This window comes from Podarcis erhardii, assembly GCF_964252035.2.
Source record: "Podarcis erhardii genome assembly, chromosome: 7".
NCBI lineage: Eukaryota > Metazoa > Chordata > Lepidosauria > Squamata > Lacertidae > Podarcis > Podarcis erhardii.
In genome coordinates this window covers 18,889,803-18,903,804 of record NC_138511.1, presented here as the reverse complement: position 1 = coordinate 18,903,804, position 14,002 = coordinate 18,889,803, and the positions used below count along the sequence as shown (strand labels likewise).

Genomic DNA, 14,002 nt, shown 5'->3' with positions numbered 1-14,002 from the left:
TTTGAAAATAAGGGACCAGCAGCCTCGAAAATAAGGGACCAGCAGCCAAAATAAGGGATTTTCCGGGCACAGGTATGTTCAACTTCTGAGCCCCTCCGAGCCAAAGGGAGAAAGCCCAGCCAGCAGCCAAACGAATCCTCAAGCGGTGGTTCCCACGGCGCAGCAACCCGGCAAAGGGGATGCAGCAAGGAAAACCACCGTCCCTCTCCGCTGGGAAGGCGAGTCCCCAGGCAATGCGGCCGATTTGATCGGCACAAGGCATGCAAGCTCCACCCCCCAGTCGTTCTTAGACTCCTTATTGGGTGAGCAACGCAGCCAAGCAACACAGTTGGGGCCTCCCTCCTCCCTGGCCTGCAGGGAGGGAGGGAGAGGAGCTGCTTCCTTTGAAACCCGGGAAATTTAAGGGACATCATCAATAAGGGACAGCAGCGGGACATGGCGCTGGGATAAGGGACTTTCCCGCCAAATAAGGGACGGTTGACAGCTATGGCTCAGAAACATCCCTTCCATTTCCACCTCCCCCGAGGGGCATAGGAAGGAAGACACCTTCTACAGAGACTTCAGGCAGGGGACATTCTCACCCACCCTGGAGATGCCAGGGATCGATTCCTAGAGAGGAGCGGCAGACCATAGAGAAGGAAGTGGCTAGAGGGCACAACCTCGAAAACGGCTACAGCAATCATGGGGCCAGAATAGCAGCCCCATCTGCATTCTGCATCAGAGGGAATTCCGCTGCATTTTTAAAAAGTCGGGTTTCTGTTGCAGGTTGGGGGGGGGGGGAGAAGCCGAACAAGGGAAACAGGATACGTTTTGTTCACGACACTGTGCAGACACCGCACAAAATGTGAGTGAACGAAGTGCAGCTAGTCCACAGTAAATTCCCAGTGTGGAGGCAGCCTCAATTCCTCATTTTGGCTTTGAAATACCTGGCCGAGGGTTGTAGGTTTGACTCAAGAGTAGACTCACTGCCACAAATGAGCACGGCTAACTGAGGTACATTCATTTCAGTGGGTCCGCTTTGAGTTGGGGGTAACCCCAAATCTTTGCCAGAAGCCCTCAAAAGCTGAAAACACTCACAAGATAAAATCATGACCGGGCAAGGCCCCGTCTTCTATTGAAAGAGGGGCGTTCATTGGAGGCTCAGGTGCTGGAGAATTCCGCTCTCGCTCGGTCGCCTTCTCGCGCATCCCCCCAGTCCTTGGTGGCCGAATCAGGGCCCTGGGAGCGGCTATCTGGGCTCGCCAGGGAATGCTCTGGGCTACTGGATCTCCAGCAGCACAGGGAGGAAAGAAGCTTGTTCCGGACGACCCGCGTGCAAAGGACGAACATAATGCAGTTGGCGCCACCTTGGAATGTGTTACCGATGCCCTGGGGAGGGAGATAGACAGGTGGTTCATGGAAAAGCTCAGCCTTCAATTCATAAATTGTATACACCGATTGACTGTAAAAATACAACCTCAAAATGTTGAATGGTCTCTTTAAATGTGAAGGTTCATTATTGTTCCACAAGATGTGTATGTCTTTAAGGGCCAGAGCAAATCTCGAGACCCAGTTTTACAGCTGTGAAACGGTATAGCAGGTGCTGCTAAGTTGTCTTAATTAAGCTGTGTCAGCAATTGGGTATAGTATATAAAGAGCAGCACCTAGCTCTCTCAGTAACCCTGGGGGATGGACTGGTGTTTGGGTCATGCTTGTTGATATATTTAGTGTAAAAGGAGTTTTTCTTTTTGTTATTAAAACCTTGTTAACGTTATTTTTGAGTTCCTTGTAATGTGTGGTCTCCCCAGCAAGCTTTCTGCAGCGCAACTAAACCGCAAATAGCCAACAGTATACACCGCATGACTGTAAAAATACAACCTCAAAATGGTTTACACCAGCCCAGCCAACAGGTAGATCGTGATCTACCGGTAGATCACTGGACGTCTGTGGTAGATCACTAGTAGATCACTGGCTCCCCGCTAAGAAGCCCAAGAACTTTGGCTCCCCTAAAAAAAGCTAAACATTTTAGCCCTGTAGCCCATAAAACGCTCAACAACTTTGACCTGAACCCCTAAGGAACGGGCCTTCCTCTTCCCTAAAAAAGCCAGTTTTTAACTCTGCGAGTAGATCACAGTGTCTTAAGAATTGGCCACCCCTGGTTTACACAAACACAAAAACGATAAAACGATAAAATTATCACCAAGCAATAATTTAAGGCATTTGGAAGCTTAGTAAAGGTAAAGGGACCCCTGACCATTAGGTCCAGTTGTGGCCGACTCTAGGGTTGCAGCGCTCATCTCGCTTTATTGGCTGAGGGAGCCGGCATACAGCTTCCGGGTCATGTGGCCAGCACGACTGGACCTAATGGTCAGGGGTCCCTTTACCTTTACCTATGTTTTAATATATGCTGGAAGCTACCTAGAGTGGCTGGGGCAACCCATCAGATGGGTGGGGTACAAATAAATTATTATTATTATTATTATTATTATTATTATTATTATTATCCATTACACAATGCTTTTCAAAATACTGAAAGGTGTGTGCTGCAGGGGATAAAAAGACAGAGGTCCAAGAGAACAGGGTTCAAATCTTTACAACTAATGTAGAATGTGGCAGCTAGACTGGTGACTGGGAGTGGCCGCCGAGACCATATAACACCAGTCCTGAAAGACCTACATTGGTTCCCAGTACGTTTCCAAGCACAATCAAAGTGTTGGTGCTGACCTGTAAAGTCCTAAACGGCCTCGGTCCTGTATGCCTGAAGGAGTGTCTCCACCCCCATCGTTCAGCCAGGACACTGAGGTCCAGCTCTGAGGGCCTTCTGGCAGTTCCCTCACTGCGAGAAATGAAGCTACAGAGAACCAGGCAGAGGGCCTTCTTGGTGGTGGCACCCGCCCTATGGAATGCCCTCCCTTCAGATGTGAAGGAAATAAGCAGCTATCTTCTCTTTAAAAGACATCTGAAGACAGCCCTGTTTGATGTTTTATCACATTTTTAATATTCTGTGGGGAGCTACCCAGAGTGGCTGAGGAAACCCAGCCAAATGGGTGGGGTATAAATATGATGATGATTCTCACTCAGCCCTGAAGCTGAATGGGTGCCCTTTGGCTACTAAATAACCTCTCAGCCTGACCCACCTCACAGGGTTGTTGTGAGGATAAAATTAGGCACTGCAGGGGAAGAACTGCAAACATTGCCTTGAGGTCCTTGGAAGAAAAGTTTTAATGTCACAATAAAAATAAATATGTGAAAGTCTGCCTCATAGACCTTTTGGGAACCTCTAGGATGAAGTGGCCACATTCCAGGACCTCCCACCTGCCTTATAGCTAAGTTACTCACGTGAAGTACCACCAGCAGCGGGTTTTGAACTGCAGGGGAGCTGCATAGTGTCAAGATGAACCGGATGGTGCTCCAGATTCGGAGGAAAATGAATATCACTGGGATCAGAATCAGCTTCTTATCCGCTACTGAAGTCCTCAGGTGTAAAGCTGGAGTCCTCGACAGGATAGGGCGGTACTCTGACAGCGCAGCATGCTTTGGGAAAGGGAAGAGCACGGTTAGGAGCACGGGAAAAGCGTGGGTGGGAGCAGGATCAATCTAGCATCTGTCTCAAGGGTGGAGGAGGAATTAAGTGAGGAGGAATTAAAGAACCTTTTAATGAGGGTGAAAGAGGAGAGCGCAAAATATGGTCTGAAGCTCAACATAAAAAAACCCCAAAGATTATGGCCACTGGTCCCATCACCTCCTAGCAAATACAAGGGGAAGAAATGGAGGCAGTGAGAGATTTTACTTTCTTGGGCTCCATGATCACTGCAGATGGTGACAGCAGCCACGAAATTAGAAGACGCCTGCTTCTTGGACGAAAAGTAATGACAAACCTAGACAGCATCTTAAAAAGCAGAGACATCACCTTGCCAACAAAGGTCCGTATAGTTAAAGCTATGGTTTTCCCAGTAGTGATGTATGGAAGTAAGAGCTGAACCATAAAGAAGGCTGATTGCCAAAGAATGGATGCTTTTGAATTATGGTGCTGGAGGAGACTCTTGAGAGTCCCATGGACTGCAAGAAGATCAAACATCTCCATTCTGAAGGAAATCAGCCCTGAGTGCTCACTGGAAGGACAGATCCTGAAGCTGAGGCTCCAATACTTTGGCCACCTCATGTGAAGAGAAGACTCCCTGGAAAAGACCCTGATGTTGGGAAAGATGGAGGACACAAGGAGAAGGGGATGACAGAGGACGAGATGGTTGGACAGTGTTCTCGAAGCTACCAGCATGAGTTTGACCAAACTGTGGGAGGCAGTGGAAGACAGGAGTGCCTGGCATGCTCTGGTCCATGGGTCAAGAAGAGTCCGACACGACTAAACAACTGAACAACAACAAGGGTGGGGAACCTCAAAGTCCAGAGCCTGACTGCGGCCCCCCGAGTCTCCCTGCCAGGCCCTTGCCACACACCTCACCAACCCCGATTCAGGGATGTGCTATTGAACTCTGATCGTGCCTCTTGTTCGCTTGGACAGAGAGAGGGGAGTGCAAGAAGAGCACATAGAAAGTAGCAAAAGGTAACATCCGCTTTCATTGCTCCACCCACCTTTCACACTAGTAGGCTTTCCATATGTCCGGAATTTCCCAGACGTAGCCGGAATGCTGCAGTCAGAATCAGTGTCTGCACGGAAATAGGCAAAATGTCTGGGAAAATCTGGATTTATAGCAACCCATGTTGGCAATGTCGTATTTGGCGATTTCCCTTAAAAATAGCTCAACAACTTCTTTTTGTGTGATTTTGCCAAAATATAGCAACCCTAGACACTAGCCCTGCCCATGCCTGGCACACGGCCCCTGGAAGTTTGCCCAGAATGGAATGCAGCCCTCAGCCTGGGAATATTCCCTGCCCCATGGGACACATGAATTGCTTTGAACGTTATCTCAGTAATTGTTACAACAGCCTTGTGAAGTTGGTCAGTATCAGGCTTCACTGCAGATGGGCACTGTGGGCTGAGAAACTGTGGCCTGCTTAAGGGTTGCTATAACTGATTGATTGATTGATTGATTGATTGATTGATTGATTGAGTGAGTGGAGTTAGTGGCAGAGGTAAAACTCTGAACGAGGGACACTCTTTGCACCTATGTATAGCGCCAGCCTGCTTACTGACCCACCAAACGTCACCCACCTACCTTCCTTCCTCCCTCCCTCCCTCCCTCCCTCCCTCCCTTCCTTGTGTTGTCTCCCCAACACGCAGCAAGGTAGGTTAGGCTGAGAGGCAGTGACTGGCCCAGGGTCACCCAGTGAGCTTTGTGGCCGAATGGGGATTCAAACCCTGCTCTCCCAGGTCCTAGCCAAACGCTCTAACCGCTACACCCCCCTGGCTCTCTTAGGTCCCTTAATATCATTGGGTCAGATCCGAGCAGGACTTAGCGGGGAAACCCGCCCCCCAGCAGCTTTGGAGGTGGCTCAGGGATACCTAAGGTGGAGTCATTTGTGCTCAAATAGAGATAAGCAAAGGGAAAGACGCTGGCTTGGAATGTCCGGCGTGGAATGCGGCAGCCTGGGTCAGATCCGGTTACAGGACCGTCCCGCTGCCAACACCTGTTCCAACACACAAATCGTGACTTGTTTTTAACCAGACGACTAGGGCAGCTGTCTGGCTCCCTGCAGAGGAGAATGGAATGGCATAAGAATCTGGAATTATTTCTATTGCCAGAAAATTACTCTCCACCACCAGGAAAAGCCAGAAACAAACAAACAAAACGCACCCACCAATGGGGGACAGACACTTATTGCAAAATGAGCATAACAAAATGGGCATTCTAACTGCAAAACTATTTTCGTAGGTTTGGGGACTGTGATGGCAACATGCAGCGGAAAAGACTGCATCTACAGGTGATGTCATGTGCTTCAGTTCTGCTCCCCTATAAGCCTAATAAATGAAATGAAATGAATGTTGGGAGGCACCTGGTTTTTCAGGAGAATGTGAGGGGTCCAGGTTCTGGACCTATAGGCCCTGTTGGTCTGGGATGTTCCTCTGGGAGTTCTAGTCCAGTCTCAGGTGCAAAGCTCCTCCTGCAATCAGTTCCAAGCTTGACCCATCCCTGACTCCCCACATGGCCTCCAATTGTGTGTCAACATCCCTGCTGGATGCGGCAATGATGACGACAAGAAAGCATAGCCCTTAGGCCCCAAATGGCCACTTGCATCCCTGAATCCTGGAAGAAATTCATGCTCACCCTAGACAATTAGTCTTCCCCTACCTGGAAAAAAAGAAATACCTACCGCTCGGTTGATGTGCTTCTTTATGAGGATGTAGAAGACCGGAAGAGTCACGTAGGCCAGGATCTCCCACAGCTTCCCTGCGAGGAGCATCCACAGGATCCGATCCTCCGCCTCAATGTCGATCCAGCACCAGCCCACAGAGACATCGGAGGCGTCGTAACCGATCTTCTTCAGAATCACGGCCAACACGGTGATGACGAGGGGCACTCCCCAGCTGCAGGCAGAGAGGGGGAATAGTTAGGCATGTTTTGGTTCCAGTTCAGGAACTGTGTCAAAAAATTCATGGATCGTGACTTGATTTTGAAGGATAGCCACGTGTCGGTTTGCACAGCAATCCACGGAGCCCGAATTAGGAAGGTTCACATTCAAATCAATTTCTCCTCATTGCAAGGAAACCAAGTGGGAAGACTCCCCTGTCCAACACACACCCTTGTCCTCTGCCCTACCACTCTCAAGGAGCACCAGGTGCCACGGTCTTCACCCTCCAAATCTTTAGAGATGACAAGCCACAACCTGAGCTGCCTGCAGAAGATCTCAAGGAACCAGTCTGGGCAGTGGAGATACCCATTCCAGGTGGTGCTCTAAGCAGACACAATTGCATCTCAATCCTTGGCGCCTGCAGCTCCAGAAATCACTCTCAAGGGTTAAGGAAATCGCCTCTTGATTTCCTGCCTCCCCTTTCCTTATCATCCGGATATTCTGCCCTCCCATCCCAGAACTAGAACAGAGTTTATGAGAGGACAAGCCTGTTTGCTTAATTGTGCAAAGGCGTTATGCTGCAACCTTAGCGAGACGCAAACATTGACTTCAGCAAGACGGACTTCAGCCAGTTGACCCGAGACGTGACTGACCAACTGATGAGAAGGCATTTGATCCCAAAGCATGGGAAAGAAGTGTGTGTGTGTGTTTGTGTGTGTGTGTGTGTGTGTGTGTGTGTGTGTGTGGTCTATGCTAAATCTGTTGGCTAATGCTGCATGTTTAGGTTCCATCTAGCTCAGTAGTGTCTACACTGACTAGCAGCAGCACATCAGGGTTTCAAACAGGGGTATCTCCCAGCCCTGCCGGGAACGGAACCCAGAACCTTCTGCATGCAAGGCAGCTGCTCTTCCACTGAGCTAAAGCCCTTCCCTTAAGACAGAGGAAGCTGCCTTATACTAAGTTGTACCACTGGTCCATCTGGCTCAGCATTGTCTGCACTGACCTGCAGCAACACTCCAGGGCTTCATTGGAGATACTGGCAGTGGAACCTGGGACCTTCTGCATGCAAAGCAGATGCTCTAACACTAAGCTGCAGCCTTTTTCTTAAGACATAGAAACTGCCGTATACTAGAATAACCATAGCCGTAATAATTCTGCCCATCTGACTGGGTTGCCCCAGCCACTAAGTTAGCTCACTATTGTTGATACTGACTGGCAACAGCTCTCTGGGATTTCAGCTTCCTATGTTCGTAATCCCTCATCAACCTGCAATTCCCACCAGGCCTTGGTCTGGCATCAAAACTGTTAAACAGATTGCAAGACAGGTTTACATCTATAATGCATGCTAGGTAAAGGTAAAGGGACCCCTGACCATTAGGTCCAGTCGTGACCAACTCTGGGGTTGCAGCACTCATCTCGCTTTATTGGCCGAGGGAGCCGGCGTACAGCTTCCAGGTCATGTGGCCAGCAGGACTAAGCCGCTTCTGGCAAACCAGAGCAGCGTACAGAAACGCCGTTTACCTTCCCGCTGGAGCGGTACCTATTTATCTACTTGCACTTTGATGTGCTTTCGAACTGCTAGGTTGGCAGGAGCAGGGACCAAACAACAGGAGCTCACCCCATTGTGGGGATTCAAACCACTGACCTTCTGATTGGCAAGTCCTAGGCTCTGCGCCACTCACGACCCAGAAGCCAAATCAAGTGACTGTGAGGTGGCCAATTCCCAGACAAACAAGCTAGGTGGATAATACTATCACTTTCCACTCAATGTTCCAAAGATGCTCAAACACTCCCGATTTGCTATCAAGATCAAGGCTGTTGCGTCAATTCAGAAAGCCTTAAATGCCTTGCCTCCAAAGTAACCTAAGGACCCCCTGATCAGTTATACACCACCTTGATCATTGGTATATCTTCTGATGGGGCATTTCTGGTGGTTCCTCACATACCTGTGAGATTAGGTTGGCCTTCGCCAGGAACCGAGTCTTTCATGTGGCAGGCCCTGTCTGTGGAACTCCCTGCTGCTTGAGGTTTGGCAGCAACCACCCCTGCCTTCTCTTGGGATGACTTTGACAAACTCTACTTTTTAGACAAGTGTTTACAGTATGAATTTCTCTCTTTGACCTATTGTTTTTAAATTTACATTTTACAGATACTGATTGATTTTATTATATTATTGATATCAGGCAGGCGCCATCAATGTACTGTTTTCAACATCTGCTAAACACATTTTTGTTTAGAAAAGCCTACCTAGATGTTTAGAAAGCTGATGCGAGTTAACTTTTCAAAAGCCTTAAACTATTGTTCTAAATTTTTCTTGGTGATGATTCTATTTTTTTGTATTTTTACAAGCAAGCAGTGTATAAACTCCATGAAACAAATTTATTTATTTATTATATCCCGCCTCCCCCCCCCCGACTGGGGACTCAAAGTTGCTTACATGAATTAAAACACAGATAAAAGCATTTCAGTCACATAAGCGACCTTTGGCATAGGTTATGAAAGTGTAGGTTATGAATATGCAAATAAATAATGAATATAAGTTGTGCCCGGCTGCCTAAGAATCAGCTGGCTTTCTGAAAGGCCTCCCCTTCCTGCAGTGAGCTATAAATATGCCCTAGTCACAAGCTAAGAGGCTGACTGCTTGTTGATGTCCCTTTGCAGGTGACCAGCCCGTCTAGTCTTTCATTCTCACTGCCAGTCCTAAAGAGTTTCAAAACAAAAAAGCCTCTTACGCACTTGAGAAACACCATCGATGGGCAAGGCGCTCCAATGCTGGCACCCAAGTGCTTTGAGAGTTTCCAACAGACAAAGGCAACCCCCCCCCAAGTACAAGAATGGGGCAGCAGCACTACATTGCATTGGCTCATATATCCCCCCCCCCTTTTTTTCTCTCCAAAGAGCTCATCGTGCCAAGAACCCTGTTTTCACCTTTAGCCTCCTCCCCAAATGTTTCATATTAAGGAAACCTCATCTCCAAGAAGTCTACCTGTCGTGTTTCTGCATGAGTCACTGTTCTGCGACGGTTGTTCTGCTCAGCACCCAGCGGCCACAACAGGAGCGATACACCTCCCAGAGACAAACCAGACTTTATAGCCCACCTTTTCTTTCAAGGCGCTCAAAGTGGCATCCATTGTTTTCCCCTCCTCATTTAATTCCCACATGGTTCTCCACCCCCTCCTTTAATCCCAACAACAACCCGGCGAGGTAGGCAAGGCTGAGAGGCAGTGACTGGCCCAAGATCACCCAGTGAGCTTCATGTCTGTGGGGATTCGAACCCGTGTCTCCCAGGTACTTGTCTGACACTAACCACTACACCATGCCAGCTCTCATTGTAATGGTTCTCATGACAGATTCCTGAGTTTAATTAATGGCAGAGTAGGGATTCGAACCCTCATCTCCCGGGCTCTAATCCGACACTCTAACCACCACACCACACAGGCTATCATATTCCCAGAATTCTTTGGGTGAGGAATCGTGCTTCAAATGATTGGTATGTATGGCGTCTGGCGGGGCCAAAAGCCAGTGTAACCACCTGTTAAGCTTGTTATCGGTTCCTACCGATGGATCTCAACCGTAGAGCACAAAAAGCATGTGCAGAGGGCAACATTGAGTGTGGAGCTTGCTATTTTGCACTGCAGTCCCAAAAACAAAATCTGAGCCACCCAGAATGCTATCGAACTTTGCAAAAACTTACTGCCAGTGTACTGTTACCTCCAGATATAGGTCAGGTAAAAGCGTGTGGTTTGGACGGGAAAGAGAAGCTCCTTACTCCAATCGACAGGCCTCACCTACCTAGGAGAACAGAAGCTATCCTGGGAGACAAGCAAAGGTAATCTCAAGCCACACCCAAGCTCTGTTCTGATGATGGCCAAGAGAGAGGAGACAAACATGCCAAACGGCATGTCAGCACTAGGATGGGCAGAGTTCAAATCCTTGCCAGGACAAGCGCAGAACAGGTTTTCCTCCTGAGGTCTGGGAGAACGACTAAGCACACAATGCTTCCATAGCCAGACCTTTGATCCATCCAGCCTAAGAATCATGAAAATCCATCTTGCTTGCTAGGATGAGTAGAGAGAGGGATATGTGAAGAAACCTGTACAGTGGTACCTCAGGTTAAGTACTTAATTCATTCTGGAGGTCCGTTCTTAACCTGAAACTGTTCTTAACCTGAAGCACCACTTTAGCTAATGGGGCCTCCTGCTGCTGCCGCGCCGCAGGAGCCCGATTTCTGTTCTTATCCTGAAGCAAAGTTCTTAACCTGAAGCACTATTTCTGGGTTAGTGGAGTGTGTAACCTGAAGCATATGTAACCCGAGGTACCACTGTATTGTGCAACGGGAGGAGCCGCAGCTGTTACTCCGCCCACTTTTGCCTCTGACCCCGCCTACCACTTGCATGGGCCCCGAAGATCACCCATAAGGGAGCATAACCCTTGGGCTGAAAAAAAGGTCCCCTTTTTGACTCCTTACTTGGAGATGCCAGGGATTGAACCTGGAACCTTCTGCATGCAAAGCAGGTACTCCACCAGAGCTACATCCTCTCTCCAAGTAAATGGGCAGGAGACTGCAGCTCTAGGAACCAGGCTAAGTCCACCTTGCTTCCGTGATTCTTCATCTAACAGAAATGGTTTGTGCATCTCTCCTCAGACAATATCCTGTGCTGAGGTTTTATGCTCAATTTTAGTGCAGCACTGTTTATTCGATTAATTGCTTATTATTTCATTTTAAGCTGCCTTGAAAAGTCCCACCCCCACCCGCCCCAATAAAGGGGAAGCTGGATCTATACAAAAGCAGCCTTGTAAATAAGCCCACAAAAATTACTAGCCCGCAAAATGTTTTACTAGCTCGCTGGGGGCTCAGAGAGCAGGAAAGTCCTCTCTGCTGTATTTTTGTGCCTCCGTGGAATCCCGTCTCAGCTGCTGAAATGGATGAAACCAGCCTTCACCAATCTGCTGCCCTCCAGATGTTTAAGACTGCAGCTCCCATCAGGGCCGTCATAATCCAAAACATCTGGAGGGTACCAGGTTAACAAAGTTGGCATTAAATTAATTGAAAAGGTACTGGGGGGGCGAATAAAAAGAAGATAAGTAACCTATTAAACAAATCCCCCCTTGCTGAACTAGATGACTTCAGGCTGAACAGCGGGCAGGCCAGAGCGTCAAAGGGTCACTGTGGTCACAGCTTGGAGGCTGGCATGTGACCACTGCCCATCTCACATGGCATAATAAAGGCTTTTCTTCGACTTGGCAAATCGGCTCACAGAGGGAGGCAGGGGAAGACCCAGCAAGTGAATTAAAGCTGCTGTTTCTTTCGCTGATCCCTCCCCAAGCTCTCTTGCTAGGTCACCTATTGATCGCATTCTCACCCCACCCTGTTTCAAGGAACTGACAATCTAAGTTCCAGCAGTAGGCAAGATAAGAGAGTAGGGGGAAGGGATGGATCCTAGCTCAGCGTGCAGCATCTCCAGGTAAGGCTGAGAATCTCTGCCTGGAACCCTGGAGAGCTGCTGCCGGTCAGTGTAAGCAACACTGAGCTGGATGAACCATTGGTCCATCTCAGTATGTGAAGGGAGATGGAGAGTGCTAGAGGGAAGCAGACTACAGGCTTGTGGTTGTGGAAACTGCTTTTTTCTTATTTTAGCAAGAACCTTGAGGTCTACCAGCTGAAGCCAAGCAGCCTGAGAGCGAGGGACTGGCCCAGTGAGCTTCATGGCTGAGCAAGGATTTGAACCCTGGTTTCAGCTGGTTAGAGCGTGGTGCTGACAATGCTAAGTTTGTAGGTTTGATCCCCTTACAGGCATTGTAAGGGGGTTGGACGAGATGATCCTAGGGGTCCCTTCCAACTCTACAATTCTATGATTCCCCCAAAGTCCAGGTCTGTCACTCTAACCACTACACCACACTGTGGAGGGACACCCCATGAGCTACATAAGAAGGTGAGTCTCTGCGCAGAGAAGCTTGCATATTTCACCTTTGGACACCAGGACTGGGCAGCGATGTGTTGGGGTGGGAAAGTCCCCTGTGCTGTATTTTTCTGCAAAAATGTTGTTTGTATCAATGAATTGGTTTGCCGATCGCAGTTACAATTATTAGGCAAGGGGAGGTGTTTACAAAATACACGGAAGATAAACTATGTCAGATTAGATCATGCATTTGGCTCCCAAATTGATTTGCTTCACCCCGGGGGAAGGTCCCCTGAAACAAGCTTCCTTAATTCGCACCAGAAAGTTTCCTGGGAAACTTCCCCGGAAAGCTTCCTCAGTTCAAAACTTCCAGGAAAACCCTTGTTTTCCTTGCTTGTTTTTGTTTGCAGTGGCCCGTAAGGGGAGTCCCCGAGGACAGGGAAGATGGAGAGACGGGGAAGACCACGAACCTCACCACGTGGAAGAAGCAGAGGAGGCTGGTCCCCGTCGGCGATCCCTGCACGATGCTGATGTAGAGGTACAAGGCGATGGCCATCGTCCAGAAGAAGGAGCTGGTGTTGGAGAAGGTGGACACGGCGCCCTGGGCCACGCATTCCCACGTGGACGAGCCGAAGTCCTTCAGGGCCCCGTAGAAGTAGGAGGCGGCCGAGAGGAGGTCGGCCAAGGAGAGGTAGAGCAGGAGCTGCCGGGGCCGCGTCCGCAGCTCGGGCCACAGCGCGTGGGTGCCCACCAAGAGGCTAGACCCCAGGAAGGAGAGGGCGCACGAGACCAGCACCGTCACCCTCTCGAAGGGGTACAGCTCCGTCTGCAGAGCGCCGTGGGGCATGGCGGAAGGAGAGGCTGGCCTGGCCGCAGAGGCAAGAAGGGGTCGGAGTGGGGCGGTGGGTGGGTGTTGGGGGGGGGGAATCTCAGCAGGGCAAATCAGGGCAGGAAAGGGAAGGAGTTAAGAGAAAGGAAGAGCGCGCAGCGGGAGGCGAGGAAGGAAGGGAGAAAGTTAAGGAAAGTGAGGAGGCGAGGGGTGTCTTTGCAGGGAAGGCGGAAAGAGAGCGAGAGCGAGCGAGGGAGACCCGGGAAAGTGAAAGGAGAAGAACGCGGGGGAGAGCCCGGGAGCTCAAAGGAAAGGGAAACAAAGCGCGGAGGGAGGAGCCGGCTGCGGACTCGGGCTGAGGCGCCCAGAGGCAGGAGGCAGAGCAGGCTCCGGCTCCGGCTCTCGGCTACGTCCCGCCCTGCCGCTCCTCAAGCCCCGGGCGGAGGCCTCGACGCCGCGTCCCCTCCCACCCAGGCCGGGGGCTGCTGGCTGGCTCCTCCTTTCGCGTCCCTGCCTCCTTCTCCGGAGCGCGGTAGACAGCGGACTGGATGGAGGAGGCTGTGCCGGCAGATGCCTTCCTCTTGAAGTGGCCCAGCCCCTTACCTCCCAGAAGCTGAGTTTCTGAGCATGCACAGAGCGCCCTACTCTAAGACAGCAGCACCAGCACCGTCCTATCTTTACCATGTGGACTATATGTTTTCTTAATTTGTTTGTATTAATACAGTCATCGTTTACTTAATTTCACAGGCTTTTTTATTATTCGTTGGATTAATTATTTGTTATTTCGTTATTTTAATAATATCTACGGGTTATCCCAGGCTGCAAT

The 14,002-nt window shown here is 49.7% G+C and overlaps 1 protein-coding gene across 1 annotated transcript; it reads right to left on the bottom strand.

Moving 5' to 3' along the window:
* Positions 1–252: 252 nt before the first annotated feature.
* On the bottom strand, positions 253–13,842 carry GPR157 (G protein-coupled receptor 157). Its single transcript, XM_081871275.1, has 4 exons — positions 12,818–13,842; positions 6,250–6,463; positions 3,319–3,513; positions 253–1,368 (listed from the first exon to the last, which is right to left on the bottom strand). Exons 1-4 carry the CDS (start codon positions 13,192–13,194, stop codon positions 1,141–1,143), a joined length of 1,014 nt encoding a protein of 337 aa, XP_081727401.1. The 5' UTR covers positions 13,195–13,842; the 3' UTR covers positions 253–1,140.
* Between the last annotated feature and the right edge of the window lie 160 nt (positions 13,843–14,002).